Raw genomic sequence first — 17,534 nt, forward strand, 5'->3', positions numbered from 1 at the left:
AATCCTGTGTCGATAGATTGCAGTAAATTTACTGTGGCTACAAAATTTACTATGACAATAACTCTCTAATCTCTATACACTATTCTCCATGGGCACCTACTTCTAAATAAAACAAAGAAGTAAAAATAATCAGCTTTATTTCACTTAAAAATAACATTACTGCTCAGACTACACACATAACATGTACTCAAAATATAATACATACTACATATAACGTAACAAAGTGCTTTTCAAATGCAAGACTAATACTAGAAGGTTGAACCACAAATTCTGAAAACGGTGTTCGAATTTATTTAAACACAAACTTGTTAAAGCATTCCATTCGCTTCTTTCTCCTCTTGATAAAAATAGGAGGGTACTATATCTTTTATCTTTATCATAATACTAAGAGCGCCGTTATGTACTAGATGGTCTCATTTTTTTAAGCCTGCACTATTGCTTTCAGGTAACGTGATAAAAAAATATAAAAATATCTGGTCGCCGTTATGTATTACGTACTGGTGGCTCGATCGCTTTAAAGTTCGGTCTTGGACGCGGCGTCAGTGTAAGCCTTGACCTTGGGGAGGGAACAGACGGTCTGAACGAGTTTCTTGAAGGCGGGGAAGCGCTCGTCAAGGTCGGGGGCCTGCAGCATCACCTTAAGGTATTCGTACATGCCCGCAAACACGAAGTCGCCCCAGGTCAGCTGTAATATAATACATAATACAACATTAACAAAAACCGAAATAGCTATTCGCAGGTGAGTTGATTCGGTTAGGAGATCGAACCATACTGTTATACCTTAGGGATGGCCAGGGGGCGCCACAAGCCCTCAGAAAATTGTCATATACTTGGAAATTTCTACCCATGCCACCGTGACCGGATAGCCGAGCGGTCTAGGTATCTGTCGCGTAAACAGATAACTTGAGAGGAAGCTGGTTTGATTCCAGCACTGGAGGCCTTGGTCACTTTTTCCTTCGTATATGTCATTTTTTTTGTTTATAGTTTAAATAGTGTAGTGACACACTCTTGTCCTTCATCAACAGCAGGCTTGCGAGAACACCTAACAACAATAAACTGATCTTGCCCAGCGCGAGGTGTACGTTGTTCTCCTTGGGGGTCTGGTCCAGCAAGCCAGGGTACACTTCGAGACGTCCTATCTTGGCCTTTATCAATTACAACTGCCAAAAATACCTGACAACAATAAACTGACCTTGCCCAGCGCAAGGTGTTCGTTGTTCTCGTTGAGGATCTGGTCGAGCTTGGCCAGCATGCCAGGGTACACTATCTTGGAGAAGTCATCTCTTGTCCTTCATCAACAACAGGCCTGCGAGAACACCTAACAACAACAACTGACCTTGCCCAGCGCAAGGTGTCCGTTGTTCTCCTTGAGGATCTGATCGAGCTTGGCCAGCATGCCAGGGTACACGTTCTTGGAGAAGTCTTCTCTTGTCCTTCATCAACAACAGGCCTGCAAGAACACCTAACAACAATAACTGACCTTGCCCAGCGCGATGTGTCCGTTGTTCTCCTTGAGGATCTGGTCGAGCTTGGCCAGCATGCCAGGGTACACATTCTTGGAGAAGTCCTCTCTTGTCCTTCATCAACAACAGGCCTGCGAGAACACCTAACAACAACAACTGACCTTGCCCATGTTATCCTTGAGGATCTGATCGAGCTTGGCCAGCATGCCAGGGTACACGTTCTTGGAGAAGTCCTCTCTTGTCCTTCATCAACAACAGGCCTGCGAGAACACCTAACAACAACAACTGACCTTGCCCAGCGCGATGTGTCCGTTGTTCTCCTTGAGGATCTGGTCGAGCTTGGCCAGCATGCCAGGGTACACGTTCTTGGAGAAGTCCTCTCTTGTCCTTCATCAACAACAGGCCTGCGAGAACACCTAACAACAACAACTGACCTTGCCCAGCGCGATGTGTCCGTTGTTCTCCTTGAGGATCTGGTCGAGCTTGGCCAGCATGCCAGGGTACACGTTCTTGGAGAAGTCCTCGTGCTTCTTGGCTTTCAGGGCCGCGTCGGGTTCGTATTGAACTTGTGCGGACTCTGTTGGAAAAATATTAATTATTAATCTTCCTGTGAAAATTTGCTCTACTGGTAAACTACTGGTACTGGTAATCTTTTGTGTCTTTTTGTGTAAATTGTAACCTATCCACAAATAATCCAAAATAGGTACTAATCATATGGCGGTATAATATATCTATTACAATTTTCAGAAGAATGAGCAATCGGCATAGATCAATGAAACTATTCATTTCTTTCTCAAATGAGCATATTTTCAGTCATAGCTTCACTGACTTCGCCCGATAGACAATAATAGGTAATGTTATGTTTTCGCCATAGACATCTAAAGATACTTGTCAATTGAAGGGTACACGGAAAGAACATGTCTAGTCACTTTTTTCGGAAAATGAGATTTTCATTAAAGTAGAGCTCTTAATGAACTATTAGTTGTATCCTTTGCTGCCACTGTATAATATATGTAACACAACTTTTTTTTAGTTAAAAAAGACCTGGTCACGGAATTACCATACATTTTGATATGGTTCCAAATTTTAAAACCGCGATTACTCAGAATGTTACTAAAGTGACTAGACATGTTCTTTCCGTGTACCCTTCAATTAGTACCGGGACCGATGGTCGCTGAGGTATTCGTAATGTGTAACTAGAAGACACCTGTGTAAACTTACTCGCTCTGATGTCGTTGAGGAACTCTACGTTCTGGTCGATCAGTAAGTCCTCCTCGATGTTGGATCCTGCCAGGCCGTGCTTGCGGCCGAGGTACCGGGAGATGGGTATGCTCTGCGCGTACTGCTTGCCCTCAACCACCATCACTGGCATCTGGCCGAATGGGGTTTCTGAAACAATCATACATTGTTAACCCTTATCCATACTAATATTATAAATGCGAAAGTCTGTCTGTCTGTCTGTTCCCTCTTCACGCTTAAACCGCCGGATCGATTTAGATGAAATTTGGCATAGAGATAGGTTGAGTCCCTGAGAAGGACATAGGATAGTTTTTATCCCGAAAATCATTTCTTAAGAAAGTAAAAAGCGGGGCGGGAATTGAGATAATTAATGAAGTGCCTGCTAATTCGTGTGCATAATATGCTCAAATTGAATGATTGCTCTGAGAATTTTTCCAGGCGCTAAATTTACTTTAACTGCTGTTACTGAGTCCACGCAGACGAAGTCGCTGGCAAAAGCTAGTTATTAAATAAACATGTACCTGATGGTTCCCGCGTGTCTTTCAAGTCCTTTAATGAAACAAAACTGGCAGTTATGTAAACATCAAGAAAACTAAAACAGTTCTGATTTGCCACGAAAAAAAATATATAGGTGCGCACGCGCACGACACAATGTACAATCGCCTGCGATCGCGGTGTTCGGGCGATACTAGTTTAAAGCCTTGCAGGTAGGCAGTAGGCACCTGCCAAGGCAAATTTTTAGGGTTCCGTAGCCAAATGGCAAAAAACGGAACCCTTATGGATTCGTCATGTCTGTCTGTCCGTCCGTATGTCACAGCCACTTACTATAAGAACTATACTGTTGAAACTTGGTAAGTAGATATGATTAATAGAAAAAAAAAAAATTTTTTGGGGGTTCCCCATACTTAGAACTCAATTTTTTTTTATCAAACCCGTGCGATCTATGGATAGGTCTTCGAAAATTATATTGAGGTTTCTAATATAATCTTTTTCTAAACTGAATAGCTTGCGCGAGAGACACTTCCAAAGTGGTGAAATGTGCCCCCCCCCCCCTGTAACTTCTCAAATAAGAGAATGATAAAACTAAAAAAAATATATGATGTACATTACCATGCAAACTTCTATTTGAACGAGTTTCTCTTTGATTCTCTTCTATTTGATTGGTTTGAACGAGATCTAGTAAGTAGTTTTTTTAATACGTCATAAATCATAAACCGCAATTTACCTTTCATTCAATCAACTCTATTAAAAAAAAACATTTAATTTCATAAACATATTTAAGTGGGGCTCCCATACAACAAACGTGATTTTATGCCGTTTTTGTGTAATGGTACGGAACCCTTAGTGCGCGAGTCCGACTCGCATGCATTTGGCCGTTTTTCTTAAATGGAACACCGCGAGCGCAGGCGATTGCATCTTGTTATAATCATATCAGTGGTTCGAGGTACATACTCAAACAATGACAAGCACATTATTTGCAATAACCACCGTGATTTGTGATTTCACAATTCATGCAACGTGATGATATTGTTATCAGTTTAATCACTATTGTTACCTACCTACTGAAATGGTACGTTACAATTATCACATTTTATTTACATTAAATCATTTTACGGTTTAGACTCGCTTGTTTTAGTCACTCGCGCGACATGTTTCGGAGAGCCTAGGTCTCCTTTCTCAAGCACTAATAGTGCGAGCAGCGTTCGCGACGACCGTGTATTGCGACTATTGCGTACTGCCGCTGCCGCGCGCAGCGTCGCTCGCTATTGGTGCTTGAGAAAGGAGGCCTAGGCTCTCCGAAACATGTCGCGCGAGTGACTAAAACAAGTGTCTAAACCGTAAAATGATTTAATGTTAGTATGTCTCACAACAGTTTAATTTTGACATTTTATTTAGTATAAAATGTTAGTAGAATAAGTAGGTATTACCTATAGACGTACTGCTCTATATTTGTGTAACGTTTCTTCGCTGGTGATTAGGGTTTCGTACCCAAAGGGTAAAAACGGGACCCTATTACTAAGACTCCGCTGTCCGTCTGTCCGTCCGTCTGTCTGTCTGTCACCAGGCTGTATCTCATGAACCGTGATAGCTAGACAGTTGAAATTTTCACAGACGATGTATTTCTGTTGCCGCAATAACAGCAAATACTAAAAAGTACGGAACCCTCGGTGCACGAGTCCGACTCGCACTTGGCCGGTTTTTTAATAATTAATTATGTAAGATATAGAAATGAATGAAATGCAATTTTTATTTTATTAAGAAATGAAACTGTAAATTATGTTTGTTTATTAAGGAATAAAGAGGCTATATCATTATTATATTATATTACCTAAACACGAGATTATCTCCTTATTGGGGGGGGTGTGACGTGGTTTTTGTCTGGATACTAAACTTTAGAAACATCTAAGAACAACACTCTTCCTTCACCGACCGTTTTCACATATACGCTATACTTAGTTTAGCTGCTGTTACTAAGTCCACGCAGACGAAGTCGAGGGCAAAAGCTAGTGTGTATGTATTAGGCTAGATAACCCAGGTCCGATCCCTGCGGAAGGGTTTCCATAAGGCTGGCTGCGATCCCCCTTTGGATGGCTATGCCGATCCGTTGGGCGAGGAACGAGCCAGCCCTACGGTCCCCGGTGACCTCGATAATTTTTTTGGAGATCTGCCGAATTAATTTTTGAGCGCTTGGGCACCACACGGTCCCAGAATTTCGACAGCAAATGCCGCAAATATATGCCGGTATTATGGTGTAGACTTCGCTGCTGTTGATTTGTATTATGTTTAGGTATGTGTAGTAAGTAAGAAGTCCCAAAACTCCGCTGGCTTCTAGTTGAAAATCACTGTGAAACATCTTTATTCTTTACCAACCGTCTGAAATAAGTGGCAGACTATAATTAGCGGAAAACCTTGCATCTCTGACAAATGACAATGCCAGCGCTCGGCTGTCGCACCTATCATTCATTCAAATCAAATAAGCCCTCTATTATCGACTTATCGTGCATAACAACCGCACGATAAATAAAATATTGTACAGAACTACATAATATGTTGTGCATAACTGTTTTCCATCGTATTTTTATCGGAAAAGTTCGTATTTTGTCATTCTACTTCAATCAATGTCAGGACTTTTTGTACTGACACTGACTGAAATAGTTCGTAAGCTTCCTTGAAAATATGATGGAAAATAATTATGCGCTACATTTGAAATAGTAGATTGTGTTACAAGGGAGCAAAATGACATATTTACGGCGAGGGCGTACATTGAATCCTAAACGAAGCGAAGGATTCTATAATAGAATCCCGAGAGCAACGAGGGATTCTAAAGTAGAATCCTGAGCGTAGTGAGGGATTCAAGTGTGTTACGCCCAATTTGGAAATAATTTTGCTACCATGTGACACATACTGCTTTTCACATCACCTATGAGGTAATTATGATGTTACAAATATTATTTAAGCTAAAAAAATAATGTGCAAAAAAATGTAAAAATAGTGTCCTAGAACAGAAAAGTGTTACTTTGATCCCTCCTAGCAGGGAAGAAAAGTGCCACTTTGATCCCTCCTAGCAGGGAACAAAAACCCGTTTTTCGAATTGGTGATGTGAAAAGAGTTTTGTATCGCATATTGCCCGTCGTCTATTTTGTTATACTACTTGTATAAGTTGAGTTTCGATTACAGTAAGCCTTTATTATATTTATAAATGACGATTCATGATAGTCGAAGGAAACCGTTAATGATACCAAAGTCATTTATTTAATTGATAAAGTTCCATGAATAGAACTTCTGTCTCACGGACAATGGTTAACGAATACCGCGTTCCTGCATGAGTCATGGGTGTTTTCTGTGTATTTAAATATTTATAAATATTTAAGTATATATTACATTGTTATTTCAAGTACCCACAACACAAGCCTTATTTAGTTTACTGTGGGACTTAGTCAATTTGTGTGATAATGTCCTATTATGTCCCCCGGTGTCCCCCCCCCCATGCCCCGCCCCTGGATCCGCCGAGGCATACTAGAAGAGAGAGGCCTGATGCTCAGCAGTGAGCTGATATATGATGAGCAGGCATCGTAAACTGCGAGCGAAATCCATTGAAGTACTAGGGTTGTAACTGGTTGTCATACGTCATTTCAATGGATTTCGCTCGCAGTTTACGATGCCTGATGATGAATTAGTAACTTACTAGGGCCAGTCTTCAGGTGTCCCCTGTTGCCATTCCAGTCCTCGCCGTCGTAATGGTAAGCAGAACGATCTGAGGCATCCAGGCTTATATAGCGTGAGCGTGGCGTTGCGGCGGTATTGGCTTTTTGCACCGTATGCGGTGCGCGGTGCGTAGGTATCAATCAGAGGACGCACGGAGAGTTATTTAGTCCTGATTAGGGTAGTAACTTACTAGGCTTGAAGTTGGGCCAGTCTTCAGGAGTGACCCTGTTGTCTTTCCAGTCCTCGCCGCCGTAGGCCAGAAGCATGCGGATTGACTCGCCCAGGGCCTTGACGGGGAAGTAGTAGAATTCGATCTGAGGCATTTTGGATCTGAAAGAGAAAATTATGACCAGAGTGGAACAACCTGACAGAAGAAGAAAATTAATATAAATAAATTAGAGGTAGTACATGTTTTACAAACAAAACTTCTACTCCCTCTATTTTCTTTGTACTTATTACAATTTTTGGCAACAAAACTACTACCAGACATACATGCCAATGGGGTTGGCAACTGTCAAAGGTTTGCAGAGATGGCGCCATCATAACTTGCCCCTTTTTCTATGAGATTTGGCTTAAAGGGCTAGCATTCCATTAAAAAAACAAAAAATTGACGCAATTCTAGGGATTGACAGGGCAAGCTATGCTGGTGCCATCTGCTAAATATTTCGACCGGCCAACCCCATTAAGCAGAGATGTGACTTTTTTCAAATACTTTTATTTAAAATGCAAATATGGGAGCGTTCAAATATTACGTAACGCAATCCCCCTCCCCGTGTAACGCGCCGTAACGTTTTCGTGTTATTGAAACTACGGTGCCTAGTACTCCGGGAAATTGGCGTGATTATGTATAACTATGTTTGTATTTCATTTAATTCAGAACAAATTAAATTAAGTACTTTCTTATGAAAAAACATTGAATTATATTGCTTTTACCAATGAACGTTCTGATTCTGATCAAAAACAGCCCTCCTACAAGCTGTTATAGACGATAACTCGATAACGCTTATCAGAATTTTACAAAAGAGGAGTGAGGATTACAGTTGTGCTGTTCTCGAGAACGTTCTCGCACGAGACAAAACGGATAACCACAAATATAATGAGGATGCAATGCAACTAGGTAAACGCTAATAGTTAGTAAGAAGTTATATTATTATCGTTAAATCGTTAATATTTGGTTAAAATTAAATACTTAAGCCCAAAGCTATATAAGCCTACAAGTTTAAATAAGTACTTTACCAGCTGCCAGAGTTTAGCGGTATGCCTATAAAAATCTTCGATGCAATTTGCACACGTCAAGGACTCACCACAACAACGCTTCTAAAACGGTACAAAACTACTAATCTAGCAAGAAAATTACTTCTAAAACCACAGTAAATGCCATAAAACGTATCAACACTAAATCTTTGCACAGAATATTTAACAAAAATATGTATTCGAGTAAAAATACTTGTAGGTATTTGTGCAAAATACTTGTATCAAGAATAACTTACGGAGTTAGGTTAGAGAACCAGCCGGCGCGAGAAACACGGACGACTGCCGCCCAAGGCCGACCGCATGGGTTTATATTAGTGAGTGATAAACAGATCACCGTTTATCACTAGATAGATGAAAATTATTTTCATTGTCTTTTTTTGTCCCCAAAAAATGTGACGGAGTGGAGCTTTTTGTATGAGATGAAATTTATTTTTTAATTTTTCTCATTTAAAATATAATCTACAGCTAGAAAGACTTGCGATAGCACTCGACTTTTTTTATTTTTTTATTTGATAAAAGACGGAAATACAAACGTGACAGAGTAGTCATAAACAAGACAAGGGTAGTATACTATGTAGGTATATCTAAGAAATGCCTAGTATATAATGATGCTGAATTTGCTGACTCACGCTCAAAGCTTATCACGTGATCACTTATTAGAAACGGGATTATTATTATTAGACTAAATTAGATCCGCGTATTTTTTATGTTATAGGACATCGCCTGATGGTAAGCTATTACCGACGCCCATGGACACCCGCAACAGCAACACCAAAGGGGTTATAAGGGCCTTTAAGATGGGAGTATGTACGCTCTTTTCTTTACAGCGTTCTGTCAAGCCCTCTATTTGCAGGAACAGCGTAGTGTAATATAAATTTAAAAAATCCGACATGTACTGGAATTCCGATATTGTACCCCTTCAATTCCGGTATTGAAACATGTAAAAATCTGTCTGATATTTCGGTATTAAGGATTCCAGGAATTACCTACGGCATATAAAACTCGACCCCTGGGAACCGTTTTTCTTACCCTGCGTACTAACTACGTAAGCGAACAACTCGTGAACGCGAAGCGAAGCTGGCCCACGGCGTTCGCGTTCGCAACGAGATCGCCCACGTAGGACACTTCTATAGGTATCAAAGGATTGATTCAACCCGCGCCGCATGGCCGCGTTTCGTGTTCACGTGTCGTTCGCCTACGTAGTACGCAGGGTAAGAAAAAACAGGGAAACGGTTCCTGAACAGAATTCCCAAAATCCTAAATATCAGACAGACTTTTACATGTTTCAATACCGGAATTGAAGGGGTATACAATATCGGAATTCCAGTACATGTCGGATTTTTTAAATTTACTTTTATATATTTTATAAAAACATGAAATAATTACGATGAAAACGGCGAGTTGCGAGTATGACGCACGGGGAACTGAACTACGACTATATTCCATATTAAAAGAATAGAATAGAATAAAATTTATTCAGGAAGCTCAAACAACAACAATTTAACAAAAAAATGTCACAATAACGGTTTAAAACGTCACTGAAAAGGTTTCCAGTTTCCACTCAGCTTGAAAACTAGAGCTGGACGGAAACTAGCGCAATGACCCTACCATACCTACAAAAAGATGCGGTGCGGAATGCAATAAGCCATGCTGGGCTTAGCTATTATGAGAGCTAAGAATGGGCTTAGTAAAGTGATTATGAGAGCTAGCGCCTACGAATAAGAAACCTTCGCGACGGTAGTGGCAACTTCGCAAGTCGCTAGTTTTTTGATGCGGGATCTAGTGGCGGGTAATCTATGGTTTGGGCTGGGCAAGTGGGCACAGTCACACACTATCTAATTGTCTATATTTATGCCTATTGGTATGCCGGCTTAGTAGATATGCTACGCGTATTGTATACCGGTTGGTTCTAAACATACATACATACATACAGTATTTATTTACCTATTTTATCTGTATTGCACAAAAGAAAAACTTATCGTACAAAAGGACTTAATGCCAAAAAGCATTCTCTACCAGTCAACCTAAAGTCAAACAAAAGTACCTAGTAAAGAAATTACTATTAGATAGTTTACAAAGGTTGAAACTAAAGTTTTGAACATTAACCTAACACAGTTTTAAGAAATTTCGAGCCATGCCAGCGAACGAACCAACCGGTGTTAAAGTCAAATCTACTCCATCATTATTTAACAGCCGCATTAAATATCTTTACACTTACTTTTAATCCAGAATTTACGGAGCAGAAGTAAAAACTGTAAAAAGCAATAATTCCACAGATGAAAGATGACAGAATAACCACAATTGCCACCAAAGAGCATATAATCACTTGATTGCCACAATAACCGGCTTTGCTTATTTGGTCAGAGCCATAGACAGAGTAACTTTTTTATATACTGAACCAGATCTGTCATATTAAAGCAGACGTCCGTAACAGACGGGCGTACCGGACCGCGACTTTGGTCCGGTCAAGTCAGCTTATTTCTTTCTCGGTCCTACTTATAACTGCGCCTGACCCCCCTGACCAAAGAATATAATACTCACCCCTGACCCTACACGAGCGCTTTTTTTTTTTTTTTTTTTTATTATTAATGGCATCGCGCTCCTGGCGCATTCAGCCAAACGAGTAAAACGGGGAAACGGAATTAAAGGATTACATTATAACGGATGAGACGGAATTTTGGATGGATCAGGGAAAGGTAAAGTATAAATTAAAGTTTTATATTATGACGTGATAGGAATGAATATAATACTTTAAATATATCTGGAGAGGAATCATTAATATGCAGGAGTGATGTAATGGATGTGGGAAACTGAACTTTTAGATCTGACAGCTGTCTTAATAATAAAGAACAATCATTTAGGCTACATGCAAAAAATATATGGTTAAGATCAGCGGGATCAGCTCCACAAATACATGCGGAGCTGGCCACACGATTTTGCAGTTTCAGGTGTTGTGGAGTACATACGTGACCCAACCTCATTCGGATTAACATACTGGTAGCCGGTTTTGACAAAGAGATTTTAGCAAACCATGGTTTGATAGGAATTGATGATTGAATGCTCCGATAGTGTAACGCAGAAGCAGTACCTGTACCAGATGTCCACTGTTTCGTCCACTCCTTTCGTAGGAATAATTTGGGTAGAGCTAATAGGTCTTCAGCAACATTTTTAAATGGAAACATGTCTCCACAGATAATGGCATCTCGAGCTAATTCATCAACTCTTTCATTGCCTTTAATCCCTCTATGACCAGGAATCCAAGCAATGGAGACGGAATACCCTTTAAGATGACATTTTAACAATAGGCTACGAATTTGATATATAATTGGGTTGTTGGATTTAGATTTAAAAGGAATTTTAGATATTGCTTGAAGAGAACTTAAAGAATCCGAAAATATAATTGTTTTTTTAAGATGCATAATGATGATAAACTCTAATGCTTTCAGGATTCCAAAGCACTCACCACTGTACACAGAGGATTCGGGAGGCAACTTTATCTTTTGGTAAATATTGGATTGAATATGAAGTACTCCAATACCAACACAACCACTGACGGACATCTTAGAAGCATCGGTATACATATGGTTAGCATCCTGACAATCAGTGCCAATAAAACCCAGAAATTGTTGGTTTTGTTCTATATCATTCTTTGAAATACCTATATTCAGGAGAACTGGAGGAACTAGTGTAAGAGACTCATATTCATGCTGAAAAATGGGAAGTGTAGAAGAGCTAACAGTGGGAGCTGAAATAGATTTAAATTTTTGAAAACTTTTGATTAAACAAGGAGGACTCTTGTGTGTCCAATAGTTGGAAGTAGTTATTTGAAGAAGGAGGTTAGACAAGATTCTCCAGAGTTGATGATTAGAGAATTGGGAGCAACGGAAAAGAAATCTATCACAAAGATATTGGCGTCGTAAATGTAACGGAGGCTCTGCATACTCAACTTGCATAGCATTGATAGGACTAGAATTCATGGCACCACAAATGATTCTAAGGGCTTTAGACTGAATACGATCTAGTTTTTGGAAGCCAGCGACATACCCTGGCTCTAGCAAAAATGTCCCATAATCTAAAATACTTCTTATTAAAGCATTGTACATTAGTTTCATGCAAAAGGGATGTGAACCCCACCAAACACCAGAAACACACCTAAGAATATTAATATTTTTTTCACATTTAGAAACTATGTACTCACAATGTGGGAGACCTGTTAATTTACTGTCTAAAATGACACCAAGGAATTTAGTTTTAACTTTTACTGAAATGGAGTAGTTATCAAATTGCACTTTGATTGGAGGAGGAAACAGTTTTCTAGTAAATAAAACCACAACACTTTTAGGAACAGAAAGTTCTAAACCATTAGAATCTAACCATGACTTCAGGAAACCTAAGGAACTAGTGACTGATCTACTGGCCTGTTCAGGAGAAAGATTTGATGAATAAAGTAATAAATCATCAGCATACTGTAAGACACTAACTGTACCATTTAGCGATGCCTCTAAATCAGATGTATAGATATTGTATAACAATGGACTTAATACAGATCCTTGTGGTAATCCTCTCCACACTAAACGAGAAATTTTATTGTTGTCATCGATAAGAAGACTAATGGACCGTTCAGATAAAAGGTTTATTACAAAGTTACTCAACATTTCTGGAATGCCTAACTTGAGAAGCTTATCTTGTAACACTGAAACCAAAACATTATCATAAGCAGCACTTATATCAAGAAAAGCAGCTACTATTGACTCATTTTTAGAAAATGCCAATCGTATGTCTGCAATTAATATTGACAAACTATCATAGGTAGATCTACCTTTTCGGAACCCAAACTGACTATGAGATAGTAATTGATTTTTTTCAACAAAAAATTCTAACCTGTTTTTAATTAAGTGTTCGGCTACTTTTGCAAATACTGAGGAGAGGGCAATAGGGCGATAGGAAGAAACATCTGATGCTGGTTTATTGGGTTTTAAAATAGGAATAACTACTTGGGATCTCCATGAATCTGGTACTATACCGGACTGAATAACCAAATTTACTATGCTTAAATAATAAGAAACTATGCCATCGCTGGCATTTACTAAAAATGAGTAAGGCACTCCATCTTCACCAGGAGCACTATCTTTTAAATTGCTTAATACACCCTTTAATTCTTCCATTTTAAAAGGGCCATTAAAGGTGGAATCTAAGCAAGGATCATATAAAAAGGTTGCAGGTTGGAACACATACTCTTCAGGAACAGATGAAGGAGCTAGTCTGTCTATAAATTGTTGTGCAAGATTAGGGGGCAATGTGCGGCTTGAGGGTTCGTTGAATGCATGTCTGAACCTTTTGATGTTGTTCCATACTATGGAAGGTTTTACATTAGGATTGAGAGACGCACAAAATCGTCTCCAACCTTCATATTTCTTCCTACGCAACAATTTCTTAGTATCACGCGCAACCTGCATGTACGATTCAAAGTTTTCAGTTGTCATAGAATGACGGTAAAGTCTTTCAGCCTCTTTTCGTTTTTTAATGGCTTGGGAACAATCCTGATCCCACCAAGGAGGAGATGGAATTTTATTAATAACACTATTTTTTACAGGAAAAACATCATCAGCTGTTTCTGTGATCACCCGGGCCAAAGCAACCGAGCAGCCAACTACGTCAGTATCATCTAAACTTGGCAAAAACAACAATTTCTTCTCTACACAGCTTTTGAAATTTTTCCAGTCAGCATTACATAAATTGTACTTAAGCCTAGGGCTAGGTTTCGAAGGTGGTCGTTTTGTTGAAGGAAATGAGACTATAATTGGAAAATGATCACTACCAAATGTAGAATCTAGAGTTTGCCAGATGAAAGAGGAAGCCAGTTCAGCGGAGCAAATGGATAGATCAACAGCACTGGGAGATTCTGTAGGCGCTGTACGGCGAGTCGGAGAGCCAGTATTTAGGACACATAGATTGTAATCATCTAGAATTTTTAAAACACGATGTCCATTATAGTTGGATGCTAAACTGCCCCAAAACTGATGGTGTGAATTGAAATCTCCTAGAATCAACAAGGGCCTAGGTAAAGAAGTGATGATTTGTTCTAATTCGTTAAAAATAGAAGATGATTGATGAGGAATATATACAGAGAGAATGCAGATGTTATTTACAATGGCAGCAACAATTGAAAAATCATCACTATGAGATGGGAGATGAAGAGATGAGAATGATTCAGAATTCCTGATGAGTAAAGCTACTCCACCCCACCCATCAGGACGGTCCTCTCTGAGGCATGAATAGCCAGTAGCTCTTAGAAGAGCTCCAGGCTTGAGCCATGTCTCAGACAGGGCAAAAACACATGGATTAAATTTATTTAATAAATGAATGAAATCATGTTTTTTATTGATTATGCTTCTGCAATTCCATTGGATTATATTGTCCATTATTTTTAATTGCAAATGTAAGAGAGTCAATCATAGGGGCAACGTGGGACGGTAAAGTAAGGTTTGGTGTGGACAAAAGAGTTCTTAGGGCCTCGATAGACTCGGCGATTACTAGTCGATCTTCCTTTTCTGTTTCCTGGCGTAAAGCACAACCGTTTGGAGAAGAAGGGATAGAGTATTCATTTATAATGGCCCGATGTGCAGCCACATCATAGCCATGGGTAGTCTTTTTAACAGTAGGACGAGGTTTCAAAAAAACAGTTTTTCTGCTGCCATGGCTAAGAGGGCGCACATTCGAACTAGTACCTGGAACTGAACTTTGCACACTGATACGAGGTAAATCTGATTGAGTATGTGGTTGTGACACTTGAGACTTAACCATGTCTGCAAACGATTTTGATATGGCTGGGTGCAGTTTAACGGCTTCTCCATAAGAGATGCAGTTATTTGCCATACTAACTTTGATTTCTTTTTGCCTTACATGTTCTGGGCATGACCTGTTTGTGGCGAAGTGAAAGCCATTGCATAAACAGCAAATGGCATCCTCCTCCTCCACTACACAGGTATTTCCAGGATGCATTTCCCCGCACTTAAAACATTTGGGCTTCGAACGACAGTTATTTTTAGTATGTCCAAATTTACAGCATAAAAAACATTGAATGGTCGGAAAAATGTACAATTCGACGGCAAGAGAGTTGTAGCATGAAAAGACTCGTTTGGGTAATACTTGACCGTCAAATGTCAAAACGACTGTCTCTGAAGGTTGCCAGGTAACAGAACCATTAACCACAACTCTGTGGTTCAAACGTCGTACTTTTAAAACTTTTCCACACCCCATAGGTACGGAAATATTGGAAACAATTTCCTCCTCCGACCACTGTGCAGGAATACCGCGAACCAAGCCCATACGGGTCACGGAAAACGACGGAATGTATGCAGTAAAATTTTCTAAATCAAGACACGTATCAGTAACAAATAAGTTCGCATCGACGTAATTTGAAAACGACATTGCTATACGTGTCCTACCAATGCGCTTAACACTTCCATTAATAATGTTTTTGAAGCCTTTTTTGACTAAAAATTTCCCAAAGGACACCGGGTGCAGAGATGATTTTGCATCAGTTTGTTTAAGTTGAACGTGTACCGTAAAGGGAGCAACATCTAAAGATGAAAATAAATTCCTGCCAACCTTGGTGCTAGTAGTGTCCTTATTTGTATTTACTTTATCCGAAGAGTTTATGGTAGACTGAATGTTAGACTTTGAAGGAGCTTGGGTGTCTTGTATGTTCTCCTGACAATCGCACGAATAATCCCCGCCATCATTTTTCCTTCTTTTTTTATTACATGTTTTGCATCGTTTGTGACTCTGACTCTTATTTCTTTTACGTTCACTCCTGCTACCTACAGAAGTGTCCGTGTCCATGGCCGAATCTATTGTGACATTACTTCCGACCTGGAGGTTTTCACCTCCAGGGTCGGGGGGGTCGTCGTCCCCCATTACATATATACAAGAAAACTTACCAACTACGACGAAATCACACTAATTATATATACAAATACAATAATATATACAAACTATGAGAAAAATTATATACAAATTACTGATTCCCTGATCTACACTATTAAAATTGAAATTAAATTTACAAGAAACCTAAAACTTGACCGCCACGTTTCACGTTTCCCGCGCTTTTTTCACACGAGCGCTTTTTCAACGCTCGTTAAAATAGCGCTTAAATCTGCCCGCACGCTTAATTCGATTTAAAGACCAAGGATTAAAGTAAAAAATCCAACAACGCTTGATAAAAAGCGCTACCGCCATCGTGTGAATAAATACACATGTTTCCATTTGTGTCATTCAAACCCTTTTTTAACACGCGTTGGAAAAGCGCTCGTAAATATTTAAAGATTCTCTTAATTATTTGTCCCTGTAGATACAATAAATATCTTGTATTATTGGTATAAGCATCAAGAAAACAACGTGAGGTGGTCAAACTGCTTGTCGGACGCATACAGGTTGGAGTGCGGGGTGAGACAGGGGGGGCTGTCCTCGCCGTTGCTCTTTAACTTGTATGTAAATGAACTAATCGTTGCGCTTAGCAGGCATCACGTTGGATGTCACATAGATGATGTATGTGTAAATAATTTATCTTACGCAGACGATATGGTTTTGCTGAGTGCATCGGTTTGCGGCCTCAGAACACTGTTGCAGACATGTGAAAAATATGCATCCGAACATGGTCTAATTTATAACACTGCTAAGAGCGAAATCATGGTGTTCAAGGCGGGGCCCAGAGACCCGCAGTACGTTCCCTCTCTTGTTCTGAATGGAGTACCTCTTAGCAGGGTTCAACAGTTCAAGTACCTCGGACATGTATTAACCGAGGACCTAAAAGATAACGCGGATATGGAGCGGGAGCGTAGGTCGTTGGCGGCACGAGCGAACATGATCGCCCACAGATTTGCACGTTGTTCAACTTTAGTAAAAATAACCCTTTTTAAGGCGTACTGTACTTCTTTCTACACTAGCAATCTGTGGGCTCATTTCACTCAAAAGTCGTTTAACTCCCTGCGCGTCCAATATAATAACGCGTTCAGGGTGATGTTGCGGCTGCCGCGCCACTGCAGTGCGTCGAGCATGTTCGCAGAAGCGCGCACCGATTGCTTCTACGCCACTCTGCGTAAGCGGTGCGCGGCGATGCTCAGCAGAGTGCGCGCCAGCCGCAACAGCGTCCTGGCCATGATCGCAGACCGGCTGGATTGCCCGTATATGAGTCACTGTGTAAGTGTTGTACGGGCTCCAGCAAGTAAATGATTGTTTATAATTTAGTGTAATTTTTTAATTTATGTAATTTTAATTTAATTGATAACCTGTTTTAATTTAATTTATAACCTATTTTAATTTAATTGTAATTTTTAATTTGTATTATTGTGGACCATTGTTGTCTGGAAT

At 39.9% G+C, this 17,534-nt stretch overlaps 1 protein-coding gene across 1 annotated transcript; it reads right to left on the reverse strand.

The window, feature by feature from the left end:
• Window positions 1-120: 120 nt before the first annotated feature.
• On the reverse strand, window positions 121-10,407 carry LOC134746527 (glutathione S-transferase 2-like). Its single transcript, XM_063680939.1, has 5 exons — window positions 10,377-10,407; window positions 7,099-7,238; window positions 2,685-2,852; window positions 1,898-2,040; window positions 121-685 (listed from the first exon to the last, which is right to left on the reverse strand). The coding sequence occupies exons 2-5, from the start codon at window positions 7,229-7,231 to the stop codon at window positions 515-517; spliced, it is 615 nt and encodes a 204-aa protein (XP_063537009.1). The 5' UTR covers window positions 7,232-7,238; window positions 10,377-10,407; the 3' UTR covers window positions 121-514.
• Window positions 10,408-17,534: the final 7,127 nt, after the last annotated feature.

Source organism: Cydia strobilella, chromosome 13, assembly GCF_947568885.1.
Source record: "Cydia strobilella chromosome 13, ilCydStro3.1, whole genome shotgun sequence".
NCBI lineage: Eukaryota > Metazoa > Arthropoda > Insecta > Lepidoptera > Tortricidae > Cydia > Cydia strobilella.